General features: G+C 37.8%; 1 protein-coding gene across 1 annotated transcript; it reads left to right on the forward strand.

Annotated features, from left to right (window-relative positions):
* Nucleotides 1–7,298: 7,298 nt before the first annotated feature.
* six6b (SIX homeobox 6b) lies at nucleotides 7,299–9,858 on the forward strand. Its single transcript, XM_057353266.1, has 2 exons — nucleotides 7,299–8,095; nucleotides 9,229–9,858. Exons 1-2 carry the CDS (start codon nucleotides 7,524–7,526, stop codon nucleotides 9,392–9,394), a joined length of 738 nt encoding a protein of 245 aa, XP_057209249.1. The 5' UTR covers nucleotides 7,299–7,523; the 3' UTR covers nucleotides 9,395–9,858.
* Nucleotides 9,859–23,498: the final 13,640 nt, after the last annotated feature.

Below are 23,498 nucleotides of genomic sequence, written 5' to 3' on the forward strand. Positions count from 1 at the left end.
AAAACAAACCCGTTCTCACTCCCGACTCGTCACATAGTTACGCTCGGTCAGCGCCCCACGCCGTCACTTTTGAACGCGCAGGGTACCCATTTGGCGTCGTTTTTCGACGAACAGGGAACTGCCTTGCTGTTTTCTAAACGCTTCAGACCGAGATGCCTGCAATTCTTAGGATTTCATAATTATTTATCGTTTTAATATTTTGTAGCACCTAACCCCAACCCCACCCTCACCCTACACCTAACCACTTCTCAGCCATATAAAACACAGCACGCGAATAAAAGTACAGTCACGGGCATTTATTGCACAAACTGACCAAAAGCATTACAAAATATAACACACAACTCGTTTTGAAGACCTTTTTGCACCAAAGCCGTACGATAACTTTAATATGCCGTGCGTGACCGTGAATGCATGAGGTCGGCAGTGGCACCCATTTAAAGATAACCCGGAACAGCTAGACGCAGTCGGTTGCGGGAGCCAAAACCGTTTCACGTTCAAAGCCAACGAAATGACGCGATCGGTTACGAGATTCCTCTGGCGGCAAATGTTGAACGTCGTTCTTCACACCGGATCTGAGATTTATGGCGGACGGTGATCGCTTTCGCATCTGTTCCCCGTACAAATCGATCGTTTCGCGCTGGTACCCTTGGAATATCTGTATTTTTGAACGACATTGTGACTGCTTGTATTATGTGTTTTATATTATAAATAAACTGTTACATTACTTGCTCAAACTGTCTGAATCGTGCCATGTAAACACAATTATCCTGGCCATTAAACTTAAATTAAACCCCGAAACATCATCATTGCAAATTATATCTAATATACATTTTCATAATGACGGTGAAATTCGAGTGCCCTTCACGTCGAAAAACTACGCCAAAGGAGTACCCTGCGCGTTCAAAAGTGACGCCGAAGGGCGCTGATCGGGTGTAAATATGTGACGAGTCGGGAGTGAGAATGTGTTTGTAAAACTGTTAATCTTTTATAATTTTACTAAACATTACATTACCTAATGGTATTTGATAGGTTAATGTATCTATAGATGTAGAACAAAGGCCTACATTTATTCATTTAAGTAGCCTACATAATATCATGTTATGATGCAAGGTCAAGGAATATTCAAGGAACAAAAAGCAAAATTGTCTGCTATATACGTCATCAATGTTCTGGGTCTTTTAAATTATTTTATAGAACGTACATTCCGATCCCTGGTTCAATTTTATAAGACCTTTATGTGTTAAATCCGGGATCTCAGACACTGTCGCTAATTCCGATATAGCGCTGAATTTTAGCGCTTGTGAGTGTTTTCTGTGGCTGAATTGACAAACGTTCATTATTTATTACGCACGTGCAAATACTACGAACGTGCGAGTGTTCGCTTTCAGTGTCGCTGTCCGTTCGTTATGTGCTGAAATGTCCAAACGCTAATCTACGTTTTCACACGCACGGCAGACAATCCCTATTTTTTTCAAACTGAAAATCACATCTTTGTGTTCCTTTAATCTTTTACATTTCATTAATACCGTTTTCTGCAACACTTGTTTGTACCAAATGTGCGTTCTCGTCCACTCAGTGTAGTCCTAATATTTACTTATTTATCTTTTTTATTTGTCGCTTTATTATTTTATTTATCATGCAATATTATCTAAATAAAATATTATTTTATGAAGCTGTGGTGCATATTATAAATATATAATAATATCAAAATGAACTTGGTTAAGTTAGGTGTAATTTTGCTGTTGTCCTGCAGGTATATACTGCATTCTGTCGTTTTACGAAGCTCATAGTTTTACGATTAGGCCTACCGCAAATATTCTTTTGGCAAACGGTCTTTAAGTCCAGTAAAATTGGGCTGAGCACATACATCTTATAAGTAATAAGACATATTAATATTCATATAATTAATCAATTTTAAACATGTGACGTAAGGTTATATTTAAACATCGGTGGAATAAAAGTGAGCGGGCGAAATTGCGTTCATAAGAAGTTTGACTTCGTTAAGATTACTCCACATCATAAAAAAACAGTCAAGCAAGCACATTTATAATGTGGAATCAGGTTGTGTGATTCTGTGGGGGCAGAGAGGGAGTTTTGCTCATTCAGGCAGAAATGAAAGTTCACTTGTCTTCACCGTCTGACAAGACGACACCCGCGAGGCGCTCTTGACGTTCCCTGCGCACGGACATGGAGAGCAGGCATCATGAAACTTGCATGGGTGCCATTGGCCCTCTTCATTATTCAAAAGCTTCATATCCACATATGGCACCTCGATGACAGCACTTTCGTCTTTGTATTAAACATGCACACTAAGGAGGGACGAAATGGAGAACTGACAAGATAACTACAGTTTATGGTGATCCTCTCTTAAAAATAATACTTCTGGTGAATCTGATACCTAGTATATTTAGATATTTTTCAAGACAATGAAATCACATCATAAACACTTTTTTTGGATTTGGCCTATTCTGCAATGCCACAGGTCCCTAATGTATATTATAATAACAACATATATTGTTATGTAACGATTCAAATGTTTTAACTTGTTGTTGGGGAGGTATTCTCTCCAGATTACTTAAATCAAGATAAGAATTTGAGGTGTTGCAGTCAATTTTTTCTGTTCTGCTAGTTTCAAGTTCTCTCATTTTTATTTATTTCGTAACCCGCTCAAGCTCTTATGCACTCTTCCCCGACATCTCTGTTTAACACATGCTATTTTTAGGCAAATCAAGATGATATTTGTGGTTAAGCACAAACCATTACAAAACACTATTTTTAACTTCTTCAATTTATTCTTGGAATCCTCATGGGCTAGTGAAACTCCTAATCCAGTTTCTTTTTATAGGAATCACAACATGCACTGACACCAAATCAGGAAACAAGGCTCTTTTTAGAGTTCAAAGTAGTGTGTGATCTACTTTGTTGAACACTTTACAGCTCATTCCAATTGGATCAGGAGAGTTGGGGATGACCCTGAGCTGTCTGTGTGGTATATAAAGCAGTGGTCTGTTAAAAACTCCTGGTCTCAAGGTCAAGCGAGCATGTCTTTAATCTTTGTACAGCTTGAGTGTATTAGACTTTCACAACGAAAGCATCAATTTAGCGCTGATCTGTCAACAATGTAGCAGCAAATCTACCATGTCTGGATCTAGAGATGTGATTGACTGAATGAGCAGAATATTTTTATTAAGAATTCTCATAAAAATAACATTAATACTGCCGCTCCTTCCCAGATGAAAAAGTAGATACCCAACTGAATTAAACAAATGTAAATTTAATTTCAAACTGGTGTGTTGTTGAGCATGTGTTTACAAGTCATATTTACCACCATGCCTTCTGAGCCGATTTACATTTGTTCCCAATAAGCCGATTAGCTTGATGGAGCTCAAAGCTCTTATGTCTTGTCATAACAGTAAACATGGTTATAAAGTCATCACACAAACGGCTGGGCTTCACTCTTCCTGAATCACCCGTCTCCTTGTGCTGCCTGCGACTTGACAAACTGAAAGTGCATTCACTGTTACCTTCAGAGTGTTTGTGTATTTATGTGTGTGTGAAAGCATTTAAAGGTTATATTCAACATGTTTACATTTATGCATTTGGCAGACTTACATTGCATTATCCTATACATTTTGTTTCTAAGTATGTGCAATCCCCTTGGATCGAATCCACGACCTTGGCATTGATAGTGCCCTGCTCTTAACTGAGCTACAGGAAAGCTGTAGCTCATGTGGAAAAATAAATGGAATAGATGATGCCAAACCTCACAGTTGCACTAGCATTATTTTCAGTGCCGTTTGCTTGAATTGAGGCAGTTAACAAACTCACCAAGGTAATATAACCTGATGCTGTGTGTGGGATATCTGACACAAAAATAGTTTAGTTATTTTACCTTCTGAAAAATGTACAGATTTCTGTAATATTATCTCAATGTAATGTGAATGTGATTTAAACATATGATGAAATAATAAAAAAATAGAACACTGAACAAATCTGTTGCTTGGTGAGAACTGACACTTAGCGTTTTGCAAGAATTATAATAAAAACGGTTACAAAAACCTGTTAATATAAAGGATTACGACCACATGATAGCTATGAAAGTGATTTAATGATTAATATGTGTCTGTGGCCTGTGAAGATTAGATAGTTACTGTACATCCGCAGATTATGATTTATAAAAAGGCACCTTTTATAATACTGGATGGCACCATCCAAAGCAGCAAATTTATCCATTACATTATCCTCAACTTTCCAAATCATCCTGGGATCTCGGTCACTCTAAATGCCCATTTACAGCTTAACTGTGCATATTTAGACCACCAGAGGGGTTGTTAATATGACTTCTGGCATGATACCTTAATTACAACATAATCCAACCATTGCAATAGCCCTCCAGCTTCAGAGATTGTAGCCTGTCATTCGCAAATTCTGTGGTGCCCTGACAAAATTAGACCCATGTTTGTTTAATCTGTTCCCTTGTGGATTTTATTCAGTATTCACAATCTAATGGTCACTGATCTAACATGTTTGATTAATGATAATCCTTAGTTTGACTGGGACATGGATAATGAGCCATGAACACCAGGGCTCTATATATGAAACAGGATGATGGCATGTATAAAGGCAGGGTGATATATTTTAAGCATATTTTAGTATGGATTAAAGAGGGGAATATACACTGATAGATACTGTTTATGGTGTGTGTGTGTGTGTGTGTGTGTGTGTGTGTGTGGTGTGTGTGTGCGTGCGTGTGTGTGTGGTGTGTGTGTGTGTGTGTGTGTGTGTGTGTGTGTGTGTGTGTGTGTGATGTGTGTGTGGTGTGTGTGTGTGTGTGTGTGTGTGTGTGTGTGTGCGTGTGTGTGTGCGTGTGTGTGTGTGTGTGTGTGAGAGAGAGAGAGGTCTGCTCTCCTACTGTCTATGAATGATGCACAGCCAGAGGAATCTGGGACACCTAATGGCCCCTCACCCACTATCGCTGCTTTCTCACTCCTTCTCTCCCTATTTTTTGTGCTCCAGGCCATGCCGTGACCCTGCACCGTGGGAATATCTATCCTCAGAAAATGGCTTCAACTGCCCTAAAAAAAGACTATCTTTCACTTTATAGACCTACAGCCTTTGCGTTTTTTCATTTAGAAAAATGTGCAACAAAAATACACCCATATAACAATAAATAGAATAGAATTGTTTTATTGTCTCGGATATGGAACCTTCATATTTATTTAGTCATGCCCATGATGAAAGGAATGACTTTTAAAACTACAGTCAAATTAAATAGTTTCAGTTTTTTATGCGTCTTTTTCCTGCACAACTCTTTACTGATGTAAGCACATCTGAAATGCCATAAATTTGAATCCTATCTAGATCAATATTATTACATTTTCATTTGTAATGTTACATATGAATAAAAAATGTATACGCCGTTTTTTAATAATTTTAATCATATTTAGGCCTACGTTATACATCAAGACACCGAGGATCTGTTTTTTTTGCAGGAACAATGTCGCTTTAAGGTCTTTCGTTGGGCTATTTCAAACACGTTATTATTAATATTTAATAATATAAATAAAAGCGTCTTTAAATGTTTGAAGACCGAAGTATGTTAACCCTAAAACATCGTTTTTGTTTGTTTCAGAAGCTCGTACGGCCGGCAATGCATGTTTCATACGTTATACGAGACAAAAGTCAACAGCTCCCTGTTGAATTCTCAAATGTTCCCCAGACAAATTTAAGCCATTTAAATGTTACGTATCATATTTTTATGCAAAACAAAATGAAAATGTTAACCAAATTATTAAAAAAATATTTCACCAATGGACTTATCTACCTAGTGTCATGACATTCTTCTAAACTTATTGTTTAAGAAAAGGTGTCAATAAAGCTTTTTATTTTTTCACTTTTTAGATAGGTAATGCTTTGTTTTTTGTTTTATTATTATTATTGCAGATTTTAGATAAAATGTAACTTGTTGCTAATGATGTTAAGGTTAAAACATTGTTCTACGTAATGGTACAAATCTAGATCATGGTGTAAAGTAGGATCAGTCTCGGTGACATGACTGTAGTGAATGAAAATGAGCAGCTTCCCGTACACACAGACGGTAGTTCTATAATCGGAGCTACGGGCACCTCATACATCATGCAAAAAGGACCAGAAGGGTTTTCTAAAATGAACTGTGTGGGTCTGTGAAAATAATATCAGGGGCTTTCCGTCAGAATGAACTTTTCCACTATAGTCAGCCGTGAAATAATCTGACCCGACACTTCAAACCATCTGCGCTATCCATCCGCCTTCTTATTTATTGCCCCAGCCGGATCACAGAACGAGTTGTGGCTGATACCATAGCATCAGTGTTTTTCTGTCGCATCTCCAAACTGCAGGGTGACAGGTCTGTCCATTGATACCACTCGTCAAATGCCGATCAATTCTCAAAAATACTGAAAATATGGATGATGATAATAATGCGGAATGAAAACACTGCAGGTTTAGGAATACAATCATCTCATTAGGATTCCGTAATAAAAATGATTTGAACTGTAATCTGTTTTAAGTGATAACGTATAAAATACTGGATTAGAAATGCTTATGTAATGAAGTCACTTATTGGTAACAAAAGAAAAGACTCATATCCACGTGCGTAAAGCGGAATGGTGTGTCCAGCTAAGACTCGTTTCATTAAACGGCACTATATTAAATTTGACAGTCCAATGAGTGTTGCGCTGAGCTGTCAGATGTGTAAGAGCAGTGAATGCGTATCTGAAAGAATCTTGCTTAATTTTTTCCTTTTCCCGTTAGTGGCTGTCAAGTGATGCTCTATTTATAGACTTCACTGAAAATCTACACAGCGCACGAATAATCTTATTTAATGTCATTTTTTATTTTATTCTAAAAATGTCCGTGTCTTCGTAATACGCTGCTGTGAGCACGCCTTTATGCAACAAAAAAAAAACAATCGCGTTCTCTCCTGAATTTAGACTGTGTCGACCTGTAAGCGGATATCTCGATCCTGTTTATTTAGGATTTCATTTCTGGTTAAAAGTAATTTAAGTCAAAGTTGTGCGTAAAAACATGCATTTGAGCGTAAATAACGCGTGAAAGCAAATCTCACTGATGTTAACAATCTAAGGCGCTGTCGAAGTCTGGGAGGTGCTGAAATCTACTCTCGCTCCATTCCGCGTGATTGGCACACTTGACAGTGATTGACAGGCGTCCGTGGAAACTAGGCAACCAATCTGCCAAGTCCAATAGAAAATCAGAAGTGGGCAGCACGTCTTTTCCCTCCTCAACAACAAAAAAACATCTTCATTCTCGTGCTATAATCTCGTGCCCTCGAACTCTCGGTATTCCCAACCGAGGCGGCAGCAGTCAGCCGGAGCGTCGTTTCTATTCCTCTGCATCGTCGTTAGTCTAGTGTCCATCAGCTGAGTCTGGAATTGCCTTTTTGTCTGGATTCGGGAGAGAGAGCACATAAAGAACGAGGCTGTGCTAGATGTAAAGGGGACTCCGAGGGGGGAAGAAAAGCCTTCATGTTTCAGCTGCCAATCTTGAATTTTAGTCCCCAGCAGGTAGCGGGGGTATGCGAGACGTTGGAAGAGAGCGGAGACATCGAGCGTCTCGGCCGATTCCTCTGGTCGCTACCCGTCGCGCCCGCTGCCTGCGAGGTGCTTAACCGAAATGAGTCCGTGCTGAGGGCTCGGGCGATCGTAGCCTTTCACACTGGGAATTTCCGTGAGCTTTATCACATTCTGGAGAACCACAAGTTCACCAAAGAGTCTCACTCCAAACTGCAAGCACTATGGCTGGAGTCACACTATCAGGAGGCAGAAAAGCTCCGAGGCCGCCCGTTAGGACCAGTGGACAAATACCGGGTACGAAAGAAGTTTCCTCTCCCTAAAACTATTTGGGATGGAGAACAAAAGACACACTGCTTTAAAGAAAGGACCCGACATTTACTTCGAGAATGGTATCTGCAGGACCCTTATCCGAACCCAAGTAAAAAGAGAGAGCTTGCACAAGCTACTGGACTCACTCCCACTCAAGTGGGGAATTGGTTTAAAAATCGAAGACAAAGGGACAGAGCGGCAGCAGCTAAAAACAGGTAGCCTATGTTTTATTTACCAGATTTCATCCATGAGGGCAAATTGAGCTAGGTTTTTTCCTTAAGGGAGTTTGCATTAAACAATAAATTTGGACCACAGAAGACATGATGTGCTTGCTGTAAAAGAAAGAGGAGTATAACAACAAATATTCGTCAGTGTTATTTGGTAATAAAGTGGCCAACAAAACGCATTCCTATAGAAAACCGCGCTGGGTTTAAAAATCGCAGTGAGCCCCGCATTATTGTGATGAGTAAATCTTTGTAGTTGTATAACGTGATACGTGATATAACGAGGTGTTTTATTTTCTAATCTTAACCGAAGATATTGGACATGTAATGTAATTTTTAATTTTAGAGGGAGGATAGATCATAAAACGGCAGACTCGTCGCTTTTGACCAAAAAAATAATCGCTTGCGTTTGTGTGCGTTTCATGGTTTGGGCCTAGTCTACATCACTGGGCAAAATCATTTTCGATGTATCACAACGATTAAAAAATCATTAAGATGAATTGCTGGTTTTCAGTTTTAACTTACTGTAATAGCTACACTTCTTTGGCTTTAATCTATTAAGTGTGGCTATGCATTTTGTTTTACTAGCTGTTGTGTTGTGTGATGTCAGTGACATGCGCAATGGCATTTATCCACAAAATAATTCACCTATAATGTCAAATATTTTTTAAAATGACAAATATTGTGCTGTACGTTTATGCTGTAGCCTATATTTAAAATGCTTGGTTGGTAACGCCTATCAAAATGACAGAAATTCAAAACTCTTAAGATTTTAAATTCTCCTTTAGATTATGTTTAGGGCAAAACTTTGTTTAGAAATAGACTATATTTATTAGTGTAATTTTTCATCTAATTTTTTTTAAATAACCAGCACAGATTAAAATGCTTGGTTGTACAGATTCGCTTCAATTTCTTCTTCTTCCGGGGCATTAAGTTAGTAGGCTAAATCCAAAGCTGAATACGACGAGTTTAGCATAGCGTTTTGTAACATTAAGCAACATGCATCACATTTGTTCCGCGTTTATTCCAAAATTATGCATAAATCCAACTGTGGAACACTGAAATGTTTTTTTTAAGTTTATTAAAAAGAACACATTTAATCTAAAACTATTTTACCCTTGTAGGTTACAACAGCAGGTGTTGTCAAATGGCTCGCTTCGGTCCTTAACTGGAGAGGATGGGGCTGTGGATCGACTGGGAAACGCGTCCAGCCCTGAAGCGAGCCTGTCGAGCAAAGCCGCTGCTTCGGCTATCTCCATCACTTCAAGTGACAGCGAATGTGACATCTAACATCGCAACACAAACTGCCCCGGGGGCTATACAGGAAGACTATGAGAAAATTAACACATAACGAAGGAAATTCAGACAATCAGCAAGATAAACAAGCACAATAGTGCCTGCCTTAACGTATCAGAGGCCGTCTTTTTTTTGAAGGGCACCAGCCCGGAATCGTGGGATTCATGGAATGCTTTGTTTCAATTGTATTTATTATTGTTTTTCCAGAGCAAATTGGTGCAAACACGAATAAATAATATTATATAAAAATTAAAACCACGTTTGTAAGCCATTAGGTGCCCTTGATTGCCTCAAGCAAATGGTGCCCCTAAAATAATTTGTCCAAATTATTGTTTATTTTCTAAGGACTTTGTCGAAATGTTTTTCCCTACCAGGTTTTTTAAAGTGTTTGGACACTTTTGGTCATTTTAAGTCTGGTCATTTTCGATGAAAACCGGTCGATTTTTAAAGCATGTGCGCCATAGTGAAGATGTTTTAATGAATGCAAGACTTAAAGTTAATAAAATGTTTGATGATCAAAGTATCACAGAGGCTTATATTTAGCCTACTAATTTATTATCAACCCAAATTCTACCACCTGTTCTTATTTACATATTTCGTATTATTTTGTCAACTGATCTTGTCCCAGAAACCATATTTTGTTAGCATGTACAAACGAATTAGCATGTGTGAATGAAATTTGTCTGCCACCCTTTATTAGGCATACAAACCATTTGAACTTTTGCCTCTGTATTCCTGGTTTAAATGCTGTGAGGTCCATGCACAGCCAGTAATCGGTAAATGTAGGCTATAGTGGTGTGTTTAACCAGATATCTTACTGCGTGTCCAGACGCTTTAACCGCGCCGAGTGATTGGCTTCGCAGTTCGGTAATGCATTCTGACAGGAGAAGGTCAACGAGAGGGCATAGCGCCTAATATTGCTTTCAAAACGAGCAAACGAGGAAAAGCTTCTAGATGCAGTCAATTCGGACTCGTAAAATATAAAGGCCTAATGCTCCATGATTTGATTTGACCCAGAAATACTGCAAAACTGTGAATGTTTAACTGAGAAACTGATAGTATATTGTATAGCTATTGACGATAAACAGTTAGGCTAATTGGCATTTGAAAGGTAACCAAAAAGACTCAGCCTTAATATGACGTGCATTATTGTTATTATTATGATTATAACACTTGTCTTATAAATTGTTACTTAATTGTTTTATTTTTCATGTCATATTCAAATTCCAATGTCACTCCTGTCCCAGGAGCGAAAGAACAACTTGCTTAAAATCTATTGACAATGCTCGGATAATTGTTATTAAGCAAAAGGAAAGATATTTGAGGTAGGAAGGAGAGTGCGGGTTATTGAGTTTGCAGAGGGACAAAAGCGGAAAGGTTAGGTGAACAGTGTTTCTCACAGTCAATATGGTTGTCAAACTCTTCAGCGCTAATCAGCAGTAATGACCGCTTTTCAAACCCTGGAACAATAGTGAGCTCTTCAAACTCTGTTGGGGTTGAAGGGGAGCTTTCTCCCCAATGTGCACTAACAAGAAGCCTACCCTTATCCAATGTTAAAATATTGAAACTGTATACTGTAACAATCTGTATGCATAACATAATGTCAATGCTGATATTTTAGCGGTCACAAACCAACAATCGTCGTAAAATGTAAAATGTTAGGCCTATACAATTATTCTTTTAAAATTCGCTAAAAGACTAAACGTACATTTTTGGAAGCCTAGCATTAAGCTGGCTCTTTAAAAATACCAATGAGAAAACTATTCAGTGCCTGCCTATACGTTTATCTTTACAATGTCACAATACAAAGTTGTTGTGCATAAGGCCACATATGCGACTGATGACAAAATTATATGTTTGGAACATGAAAGCAGTCATTCTTTTGGCAAACGGTTCACAAATGTCGGATTTGTAACTCAAAAACAATATTTGCGTAATTTTCGAAGCTATTCTTTCGTTTTAATTTCAGTTGGCATCTGGTTATAATAGCCTATGTTTGGGTTCGGGTTCCTTATTCTGTGTTGTATGCCTGTTGTTGGATATTTACCAAAATCTCGTCATTTAGGAATACATCGAAAAACAAAATATGCTTATATGCTTTTCTTTACTAGGCCTATTCGTAATTTATTGGACGCACAATAACATGCGTGTGGTGGTTGTTGCAGAAACACATATCACACATTTGCCTGGTGGTGTTAATCATTTACGTTTTTTCCCTTTCCCTGCGTACATGGACAACATTAATTAAGTAAATAAGTTTTAGGACGTTAAAAGTCCTTTTTAAGCGCCTTGACGTCTGACGAACACAAACGAGAACAATGCATGATTTTTCCTTTGTTAGAAAAGAGCGCCCTCTGCTGTTTTTACGAAGGACCCAGATTTAAAGTTAAACATTGGTTAAGTTAAAAGTTGGCAGTGTTACCTCAAACAAAAAGTACTTTTATTACCCAGAGTCACAATTGTATGTAGCCTTTCAAATGAAGGATATGTGAAAATTGCTGCAATAACAGTGATCAAATGACGTCATTCAAATGACGCATCGTCAATTGCTTGGTGTTAAATTCGCTCAAAATGGCTTTCATGTAATTCATAAAAATATATATATGATAGCCTCAAGGTGATGTGGGTTAAGTTACACAAAAGTAAATCAAATGTGCGTGTTTTTAATCTGTTCCGAAGGTGGGAATCAAGCAGGCCTACATTTGAAGACATTCCTTAGAAGCAGCAGCTTTGTTACAGTTTTACTCACTTTCAACCATTTGCAAGACTATGGGTAGACTATGGTGGCTGTGTGCGTGTATATCATCCGCAAGATTTTACTATTCTCGACTATTTTCCATTTTCACCTTGACGCAGACACACATCCCATAATCAAACGGGGCGAGGAACGACGAGCAGAGCTGTGGGCAGCGCGATCAAGCGAGGGTGCAGTTTGCTGCTTCCTCCAGTTATAATCCGTAAGTTTTTCTTTACTTTTTTGATAATCTTCACTTGATATAGATGTCAAACACGTCCTGTTAAGTCTGCAGAGACTGTCCTGTGTCTCATGTGAATATGGGCCCGTCATGTGGCATGCACAATGAGTGTTGTTTTAAACCGGTTGTCCTCACACTTGAGTGTTTTTGAAAATCCGTTATTAAGGGTACCGTTAATGGGCCAAGGGTGATCCAAGGCTCTTGTTAGTTATTTTGGGAAATATTTTGACAGGATGAAAATGTAAAATCCAGCCCATGTTATTCTTCGTGGGGGTGTCTGAGAAGCACAAGTTGTACTTAAAATGTACATCTTATTAGGGCTGGACAATAATTCAATAACAATAACTTAGAATTGATTTCGATAACGATGATGTGTTTTTTAAACACATTTTCGATATTTCAATATACATTGCACGTGCGGGTCTGAGCCCTCGCTCTGCTCCGCGGCAGTGGCTACGGTGTTGTGGAGCGTCACCGTGTTCACACTTAACTTATTTTTTGAGAAGAAAAAGTTGACCAGGGTGCTTTTTTAGTAAAAAAAAAAAAACGCTGGCAGCGTTTGGTTACAAACAGTAGCCGAACGCCATGACTTCGTCGTCAGCGTCTGTGCACGCAGGCAGCCCAGAAAAACAGAAAGGCAGCGTAACGGAAGTCTATTTGAATTATAAACAGACAGCGTATTTGCAATAACTAATCACATATTACTAATTTCTCGCTAGAAATGCAATCAGAAGTTAAATTTACATTTATACAAAACTATGCTCCAACGGGCGTTTCGGCCGCCATTTATTTTTTCGAGCTGGAGCCTTCTCGACCAATCACGTTCCTCGCACGTTGTTATGGAAACGACAGGTCTCTGTCATTGATTAGCTGGGGAAAAGTAGATTGACGTGGGCGGGGTTTTTTTTCCAGAAAAGTTGAACTTTTTTCAACCTCAAAAGACGCTCTGAGCTGCAGAAAAAGACGCCGGAGCTGGCGTTTAAAAATGCGCTGAGGGCGTTTTTGAAAACACGGTTCACTTCATAGGATTATAATGTAAAACAGACGCTAGCAGCTACGAAAATGAAGTCAAGTGTAAATATTGTTTTATTTTAAGTTTAATATTGATCATTTTTGTCCGTATATTCATTTACAAAACGGATCTGCAGCTTGCTTTCGGAAAATAAACACGAAGTTTAAACAGTTCTCAATGTCAATTTCGAGGACAGAATGGCAAATTTCGTAGTTTTTTAATAGCTAACTGAAGCACACTGTAGGGCCTTTGAAAGACACTGAAACGAATGAAAACGGTTCATAATGTCAGCTTGCAGGAGAGCATGGCAGATCTTGTATAAAGTTTTGACCAAAAAAAAAACTGGAAATACAGTCATACATAAAATTCAGTGGACGTTACTAATTGAAAATGATTAATTTAGAAGAATATGTAAAAAGAAAAAAGTTTCAAGCAATGGGAGGCCTGTGCCTCTGTAGAGCTTTGAAAATATGCCAATGCTTTAAAGCACATTTGAAGTTATGGAATTATGCTTTGAACCACATTTAGAAAAGTTATTCTCAATTTTATTGGTAACTACACAAGGTAAGGGCACAGTACAAAAATATTTTATTCTAATAATCATATGTAGCTTTGCACACTGCTGGCATAGAATGATTTTGATCAGCATTTTATTGTTCATATCAGAGGGCTCTCTCAACTTCTATCGTACATTTTACTTTTTGTAATACTGACACTCAAGGACACATACAGCAAACAGTAAACAATAACAACAATCATCATTTAAGACAATTAATACAGGCTAAATAAAAGCATAAAATAATCACACAAAACTAATACAAAATTACAAAAAAGCCTACCTAAAAAGTATGTTTTAAGACGAGATTTAAAAACACAGAGATTTTCGCTATTTTTAAGGACCTGCGGTAACGAGTTCCAGAGGTAAGGAGCTGCATGACTGAAAGCTCGAGAACCCATAGTAGTGCAAGTTCGATGAAGAACAAGATTAAGTGCAGCAGATGATCTGAGAGTGCGACTCGGAGTGTAGTTGCGAAGGAGTTCTGCTAAGTACAGGGAGGAGCCAAATTATTGAGTGCTTTATAAGCGAGGAGAAGGATTTTAAAGTTAATTCGATATTTAACCAGAAGCCAATGCAGGTGTTGTAATGTGTGAGTAATGTGCTCGGTTATAGGAGTCCGGCAGATAATTCGTAATTAAAATATTTGTTTATATCGTTATCGGAATTATATTGTATTGACCGAAATGCATGAATATATTTCAATATCAATTTTGGCTATATCGTCCAGCCCTACATCTTATCATTATCTAGTGATGAAAAGACAAGTCTATGTTTGCTGAGAAAAATAAAAAGAGAGAATTTCTTGTAATCACTTTCACCATATTGATCACTTAATAGGCAAACATATGAATGTTCAAATAGTTCTTGTTACAGTTTTCCACTTTTTGTGGAGGCTGTGTGAGCGGGATACTCCAGCCAAAAAAAAATCTGTCATGAATTATTCACCCTCTAGTTGTTTCAATCCTGTATAAATGTCTTTGTGCGGTTGAACACAAAGAAAGAAATTTGGAAGGATGTTTAGCAACTGACAAATCTGGGGCATCGTTTACTGCCATAGTAGGAAAATGTATTGCATAATTGTTTTGTTCTATTGAACACAGAAGAAGATAGTTTGAAGAGGAAAGCAAACAGTTCCGGGGCACCTTTTTATTTTTTCTACTATGGTAGTCAATAGTGCCACAGAACTGTTAGTCAGATATTTCTTCCAAATATCTTTCTTTGTGTTCAACCGAACACAGAAATTCATACATGTTTGAAGGGTGAGTAATCCCTGACAGAATTTTCATTTTTGGGTGGAGTAAACTGCTTCTCTAGCTCAGTGATCTCTTGTTTGCGGCATTAGGTTGATCTGAGATTAGAATAACAAAATTGGACATGGCTTTTGATAAGAATTTTAACAATCTACAAACCATTGTCTTGGGCTAGCGAAATGTACCCCACCTTGAAATCTAGGAAGATATTAGATTTAGAATTTACACATAAAGTCCTATAATATTTTTACCATTTGTATTGAACAAGCATGACTACTGAAAACAAGCTTTTGTCATTTTTTCATGTGATTAGATAATGTTGGATGAAACTGTGTAAAGGATCTTAACTCTAGTACTTTGTAGTAAGGCCTGTTGATAATGTTTCACTTTAAGCACATGTAACCAGTATATGTATTGATTTGCAAGACAGTCTTTCACAGTTTCAGCACCACGGCCAGTGCCTGTGTAACCTCACACCATTTTTGCAGCCATGTGTCTTATGGTGTTAATATTCCTCTCTGAGGAATCATGGGAACACTCTATATGGAAAGTTTAGAACTGTTTCCCTAAATCGTCCCCCTAATGTGCAACACAAGTTAACTGGCCCCCTACTCTAACTATACCCATTTAATCCGATCCCCAGATTAGGTTGATCCATACTTTAAAAAAGACCCTTTTTGTTACTAACTGAAGGTCTTTTACTCATATTCATTCCTCAGTCTGTGTAAAATGTATTATGTTAGAAGTATAACAGCTACAGCGATTAGACTAGTCCCAGACTAAAGTGAATGTTTGAGCTGTTAGGGTTGGGAATCCTTTGAATTTTATCGATTCCAATTCCAGTTACGATTCTGCTTATCGATTTCGATTCTTATCGATTCCCAGTTTCGATTCCACAGTTGAAGTAAAACATTTAGATATCAACCTGTATGGTCATTTAGCCTGCTTATTGACTTGTTTGCAAAAATATATATATTTATGAGCACCGTTTTGTGTATATATACACATAGAACCATGTTTTTTATTTATTATAATTTGTATTACCATAGTTGAACTACATTTTGGTTCAACTGTTGTAACTATAATGAAACTATGGTTAATTTGTGGTTCCTGTGCTTTTTAATGCAAATACTATAGTTAAACTATGCTTACTATAGTAAAAATATTGTTAATTTTCATAAGGGCTTTATTGAGATATCAGCAGATCACGCAATGTGTGAAGTTTTCTGAAAATATGCACACAGGAATTGATAAGAGGAATTCAAATTTTAATCTCAAGTATCCGATTCCTATTCCTTTTGTTTCTGATCCTATTCCTAGCCTTTCGATTTCGATTCCAAATTGGAATTGATTTTCGATTCCCAATCAGATATATTGCCCTGACATATCTTAAAACATGTCATTGCCATTGTTTCAGTAATGTTTTTATAAGGCATTTTAGTTAATGCAACTTAAATATACTAATTTGACTATGGCATATAGTACTGGCTTAAGCTAAACCTTGTCTGTGAAACCGGGCCATGATCTTTTTAAACAAAAAGCGATGCTTTCTGATTTTTTACTGTCATATTCTGTTGTAGAATATCTTAAAGTGGTAGTTGACCCAAACATGAAAGCTTTGTCATCATTTATTCACCCTATGTAATTCACCCTGTACGTGAACACAAAAGAAGATATTTTGTATGTTTTGTCTCCATACAATGAAAGTCAATAGGGGCCAAGATCTTTTATCTTTATCTTTTTTTTGTGTGTGTGTGTGTGTGTTCTGCAGACGAAAGTAATACAACGATGAATAAATTTATTTTGTCTGAACTATCCCTTTAATATGATAACCCAAAGATAGCTGATTTCCAGAGCATAATCTATTAATCAACAATGTAACAAGGGACTGTCTATTTTAATTTGATTGCATAGGGATTTTAACATTATCAACGCTAACAGGGCTATTTTTATTCCCAATTGCAGGCTGTTATATTAGTGTAAATTAGTGGAGGGGTATACAAACACTGTCCACCAGATGGCAGCAAATATAACACATTCAGTATTGCAATGATTCCTTCTCAAAAGATATTCCGAAGTCTAGTTATTTCCCAAGCAGGGTTATACCTTTTTACACATTTAATTTATTTTTGCAGTCTCAGTAATTTAGAATTTTAAAAAACGATCTAATTTTTCATTTATTGAAAAATCCTGTCTATTGAGCCATATCTGCTTTTTTGCAAGAGAAACAACTTTTAGAAAGTGCTGGTAATGGCCAGGAGATGGAGGTCTACCCATGATGTGGGGTACTAATACTTAAGAATTCATTATCCAGAACCATGTGGGAGGGGTGTAACGTCATGGTCCTATGCAAAGGTACTATCTCTCTGACAGCCATAGAACAGTTTTTCTTATATTTTTACAGATTGGTGCATGGGCACTACTCATTTTGTCAAACAAATATGAAAATTACATTTGTCTGATAGAAAACATAAAACATTTTGATTGCATTCTACCACGACACCCCTATAAACAATCATGTATACATGTGACCCATTGATCTTGATGAAAAGCTGTAAAATGACCCTGGTCTTCATTTTTAGATTGATGGCCCAGGACACAAAAACTCACCTTGGGCCTGCAGTCCAGATGGACTGTACCTTTAGCACGTCTTGCTAATATGGCAACACATTAATGATGCAGTGACTGTGGCCCAAAAACACAATTGATCCCACAACAGATGCTCTGGACAAGTTTTTAAAAATTGTAAAAGCATGTTTAGATATTATTTTGTGTCTGTTTTTAACAAATGCTGGAATAATAATGCAATGCAAAATTATACCACAGGTTAAGTGATTGAAGATTTTTTTCCTATATGTTGATGCTTGTAATGTATAGATAGCGTATGATTAATGGCACCAATTAATAAGTGCACTTGTCTAAAGAGGGATGCTGACTTGAAATGTTGCAGTGTAGGGTTTATAAATAACTCCAGTCTCTGGTTTCTGCAGCTGTCACCACAGTTAATTCCTACTCCTTGTAGCTCTCTGTGTACACTCTAAATCCTAAAAAGACTAAACACTAACAAGTCTATTTGAAGAGTTTATTCTCAAAAAGAGATAACTCCGTTTTAATAAAAATTTAAAACCATGTTTTTTATTATTTTATCATGTTTTATTGTGTTAGTTTGCTGTATTTTTGGAGTTATTATGGCTTAAATCAAAACAAACCAACTGCAGTTTGATTGAAATTAATTGGAATGCACAATAAAAAACATGATTTTTGAATTTTTTTTAAAAACGAAGTTACCTTTTTGGAAATAAACTCTTCAATATTCATCCAAATATCACCCTTATAAGGGGCGATTCACATTTCGCGTCTAAAACCGCGCGGAAAACGCGAGCCACGACTGCAGTGTGCGCGCAGAACTCTGAAAAGTTGAGCTATTTCCACCTCGATGCGGCGCCGACGCACCTAGAACAATGCGTCGTTCCCTATTTGAGCGCGCCTGCCGCGTGTCTATTTTTAAAATAACGAACTAGCGCGCGCAAAAGACGCGAAATGTGAATCGCCCCAAAACAGAAAGTGCAAAAACAGATTTGTGCGAGATCATTTTGTTTTCATATTGTAGCTCAAAAATACAATGTATAAAAGATTAGTGTTCTTTTCCATTTTTGGAAAGGAGGAATACGATTACTTTTCATTTAAAGTTCCTCGATCTGTATTCATAATTTACCCTTACGAAAATTAACCATGTTTTTTTTTGTGGTACAAGTGTAGTAACCATGGTTTTTAGGTGCATTGATTACTTAGGGCAAAACAATGGTTTTACTACAGTAACCATGTTTTTTTTTTGGTTTTAACTGTAGTAAAACCATGGTAAATTTTCGTAAGGGTATAGCCCAGCTTGCAGGTTGAAATAAACCCCGGTTAGGGTGTGTTAATGCACCCCAGTAATTCTGCTTGAGGATGGACGGATACAGACTGAGCCACTGAATCTCTGCGCTCTTTGCTGTTATTCCTGTCCCACACACAGAATCCCGGTGGGCCTTTAGATGATACCGGGTGCTAATGAGGCTAAAGCAGCCACTTCCGTAGGGATCTGAATGTTCAGTAGCGCATCAGGGCTTTGTCTCATTCTTCTGACATCACACTGGAGGAGCTTCTATAAATGCAATTCCGCAGTTGTTTTAGTGGATAAGCGTAAACCCAAGCCTTAGAGGGGGAAACTTACTTTATAAAGACTATTTAAACCAATTTACACACAGCATACAGACCTATATATCTACATGCACAAATTCTATGCAATTCAGCCACACCACATTGACAGTATAAATTAAATAAATTGCTGATTTGTTGAATTATGACTGTTGTGATTTATGCAATGGGAGGAACGCAGGCAGGACATTGGTTACCTTCTGGTGTTATGCAGTGCAGAGACAATGAAGGACTAGATGTGAGGTTATTTCCTGCACAGAGATGTCCAGACCTGTCTCAGTAAAGGAGACACGCAGGACATCAAAGGTTTCCAGTTTTTGTCTCACCTTATGAGTTTATGCTTTGTCACTCATTTAACTCTCAAGACACGGTTCAGTGAAGCGTGACCAGCTCTGCAGTAAGCAATGACAGACAACACTAAACATTCCGAGCAGTAGGGAACGGGACAGCTGTTCGTGTATTAAAGCGATAGTTCACCCCAAAATAAAAATTCTGTCATCATTTACTCACCTTCGAGTTGTTCCAAATCTGAATAAACTTCTTTGTTCTGATGAACACAGAGAAAGATATTTGGAAGAATGCTTATAACCAAACAATTCTTGGGCCCCATTGACTACCATAGTAGGAAAAAATACTTTATCACTTTTTGTTTTGTTGAACACAAGAAGATATTTTGAAGAATGTTCCGGGGCACTTTTTACTCCATTGTAATTTTTCCTGCTATATGGTTCAACCAAACAAAGAAATGTATACAGGATTAGAACAACTCGAGAGTAATTCATGACGGAACTTTCATTTGTGGGTGAATTAGAAATAGATATAAAGGGATAGAAAGAGAGTGCTTGGTTTTGTGATGTGTGACTGCTAAAATCAGGTTGACTTAAGAACCCGAGTCTAGTGGAAAAGTGACAGTATCGGGCTAGTGCTGCTTTGTACTTTTTATTACAGTGATCTTGTACTCCACATGTGTTTTTGTGCACTTTTAATGATTAGAGATTGTTGTGAATTCAGCAAGTTTTGTGAAGTTATGTAGCTCAGTTACGTTTACGTCAAAATTGTGATTGACTTGGAAACATACAGTAGGTTTGAAAATGGATTGACAATTTTTGTTTATACATCATATCATAATTTTCCATCAAAATTAAATATATGAATATTATGGGTTTTAGTTTCTGGCTATTGTTGCAAATCAAAATATATTTCTTTGTGAATTAAATGAAGACAAAAATGGTACATATAAAAATGACATTACTGAAAATCCTTTTGTTTTGGACAGTGAAAAGTTCACAATGTGAATTTGTAGTACACACCTATTTTGCTTCTCCTATTTGTCACCCTCTCCCTGATTAACCTCTCTGGCATCCTCCTTTCTCTCTCCTTCAGTTCACTCTTCCCTCCATCATCTGTTAGGTGAACAGTATCCGCCAGGTTTGTGAGCCTCTTTTGTCCCAGAGCAGGAGGAGATGTTGGCGTAGCCAGATCATGTTTCAAACTTTCATTTCCTGAAATGTTTGAGGGAACATCCAGGGTTTTATCAGTGGCCCTTACACTCGGTGAGGAGAGGGGGGTGGGGGGTAAAGGAGCTCGAGTTACCTGGCCAGTCACTTAGCCATCAGTGAACAAACGACTCCCTCTTTGACTTGAGATCTGAGTACGTACCCCATCCCGTTATAATTGGTTTTTGCTCAGGGTGCACTCAAAACGCACTCAGAAAAACGATATAGTTCCCAAACTGTATTATAATATACATTGAGCAGATCAAAAGCATCAGTTCAGGATGAGTGATATTATTCCAAATTTGGTTAATAGCAGTATATGGGTTTAAGCAGTGATAGTGCAAATTGAAATTATTAACCTTTTCTCAGATCAAGATGTTGTGACAAGGTGTCTGTCAGCACCGGTCACCTGGGAGTCTCCTCCCACAATGCCCCTCTTCACCTCTGTAATCGTGCGTGTCTTCACAGGAAGGGTCTGCTTTCGGCGTTTGTCAGGCCTATGCTCAATAACCCCAGTGTGGAGATGTCCAGTGTGAACAGGTTTGTTCAATTTAGGTTTTATTGTCTCTTTAAATTTGAGATCGAAATAAGTTTTATTTTGCGTTTACACTTAGCATGCAAAATTTCTACACAGACCCCTGTGCATATGGGCAGTAACCGAATATAATATCACAACGCCAAAGCGTTTTATATGGACAAAGTATTGGGACACCCCCTTCTAATAAACATGTTTATCTATTCCAGTAAATTCCAATCAAAACAAATATTAAAGTGATAGTTTGGCCAAAAATTAAAATTCTGTCATCATTTACTCACACTCTTGTCATTTCAAACCTCTATGGCCTTCTTCTACAGAACACAAAAGAAGATATTTTGAAGAATGTTGGTACTTGGTAGACAAACAACGGCGGTGCCCATTGGCTTGCATTGGTTTTGTGAATGGGCACCGCCGTTGTACAGTTACAAACATTCTTTCAAATATCTTCTTTTGTGTTTTGCAGAAGAAAGTCATACAGGCAAGAAAATAATGACAGAATTTTTATTTTTGGGTGAACTGGGCGTCCTTATATGTACAGTATGTACAAATATTGTAGATTTGTATTGCATAAAATGAGATTGTTCAATAATGCTATTACTTTCAATGTTTTCTGCACTTGAAAAGGTCACGCTGGCATATCAATCTTCTGTTGGTCTTCACATTCTATGAAGTCTCAGATCAGAATTAATGGATGACTCCAAATGTGATTTTTTTGTATGAACTTGCATTTCCGGCCTGCAGCATTTGTGTATAATTGGAAGTCAATGGAACAGAAGAACATTTCTGGAAGCAATAAGGCACAAGAGGATGTGTGTCACTGTTTGATATTACTACAGGTAAAGGGTTTTTACAGTCCGTAATTTGTGGTAAAATCAATATCGTATAATTTTATATTATTATCTTAACAGTTCTTCTACAAAGTAGGCTAGGAAGTAAACATGCATGTGGTTTGTTTGAAAATGTTCATCCGAATCCACACATCATGTATTTTTACACGAGTTTGTGTGGTTCCATCACCTACAAATACCCGCTTTATGAACCCTGTAGCGACTGACTCCAGGCTTGCAGAGAGGCTGTGAAAAACCCCTGCCCTCTTTCTCCTCAGACACCGCTGATGGAGGACTCCCTGCCTGGGCGACAACTGCCTCCACTCGTTTATCAGTGGGGCTTGGCTTTGAAACCTGAGCTTCTGTGACCGTTTGGAAGTAATCCGTTACCCAACTCAGCCGAACAGACCATGACCAGTGAGGGTGCTGGGAAAGCGTGTGACCCTCGACTCTGTACTGATAAAAGCGTGAAAAAACTGCAAATTGATGGAGCATTTTGACAAATCTATAGCGGAAAGAGGACGGAAGACAAAAGCTTCCCCTGAAATTAGCTGTAGATGTGGTGTACAGAGACGACACACAGACGGGCAGGTGTGCGGCACAGGTTTAGTCCCGCCCTTTTGTACACAAGACTTCATGCCGTGTGTTTGTTTGAGAGTTTGTAAATGCATTTGGTAACGTGGCATGTGTTTGTTCATAATTGAAGCCTTTTTTTCCTGTCCCTCTTTGCAGACAATTATTTTCCCCTTACTGTACAGAGTGATGCGCTCTGAGAGCACTGTACAGTCTGATGAGGTAATAAACAGAATTAAAACTTAATAGTTAATGTAAAATTGATGTCATTTTGTAATGCAATACAATGCTGGTTAATCGGCAGTCTGAGAAACGCACAGTCACTGTGGTATTGTGCCATTAGTCATGACTTCCTGTAAAGGGATACAATGTACTGTACCGGGCTCGTTCAAATCGCTCAATTCTTTTTAGTTTTGTTTGTTTCAGGGAGAACTGTGCAAAACAAATCTTTTAAATATGCCCACTGCTAATCTAATGCATTAACAAACATGTTGGTTTGTTTTGTTATTCTACATTATTAATACATGATTTTTGAATAATGATATTGGATCATCTTTCCTTTTTGATTTATGACTCTGTTTTGTAATAAATGGTCCATTGGGTTTTTGGAGTCCACTAGAGTTAATAAGGGATTTTCAACATCTCTCCAAGGCCAGGTTCTGTAACATTAC

Source organism: Triplophysa rosa, linkage group LG15, assembly GCF_024868665.1.
Source record: "Triplophysa rosa linkage group LG15, Trosa_1v2, whole genome shotgun sequence".
In the NCBI taxonomy this organism is placed as follows: Eukaryota; Metazoa; Chordata; class Actinopteri; order Cypriniformes; family Nemacheilidae; genus Triplophysa; species Triplophysa rosa.

What these genes read in the sequence shown, in the direction of transcription:
- six6b (XM_057353266.1), top strand. Translation starts at nt 7,524, where the DNA reads ATGTTTCAGCTGCCAATCTTGAATTTTAGTCCCCAGCAGGTAGCGGGG. An exon ending in GCGGCAGCAGCTAAAAACAG is followed by an intron (nt 8,096 to 9,228) that starts GTAGCCTATGTT and finishes TTACCCTTGTAG; the next exon opens with GTTACAACAGCAGGTGTTGT.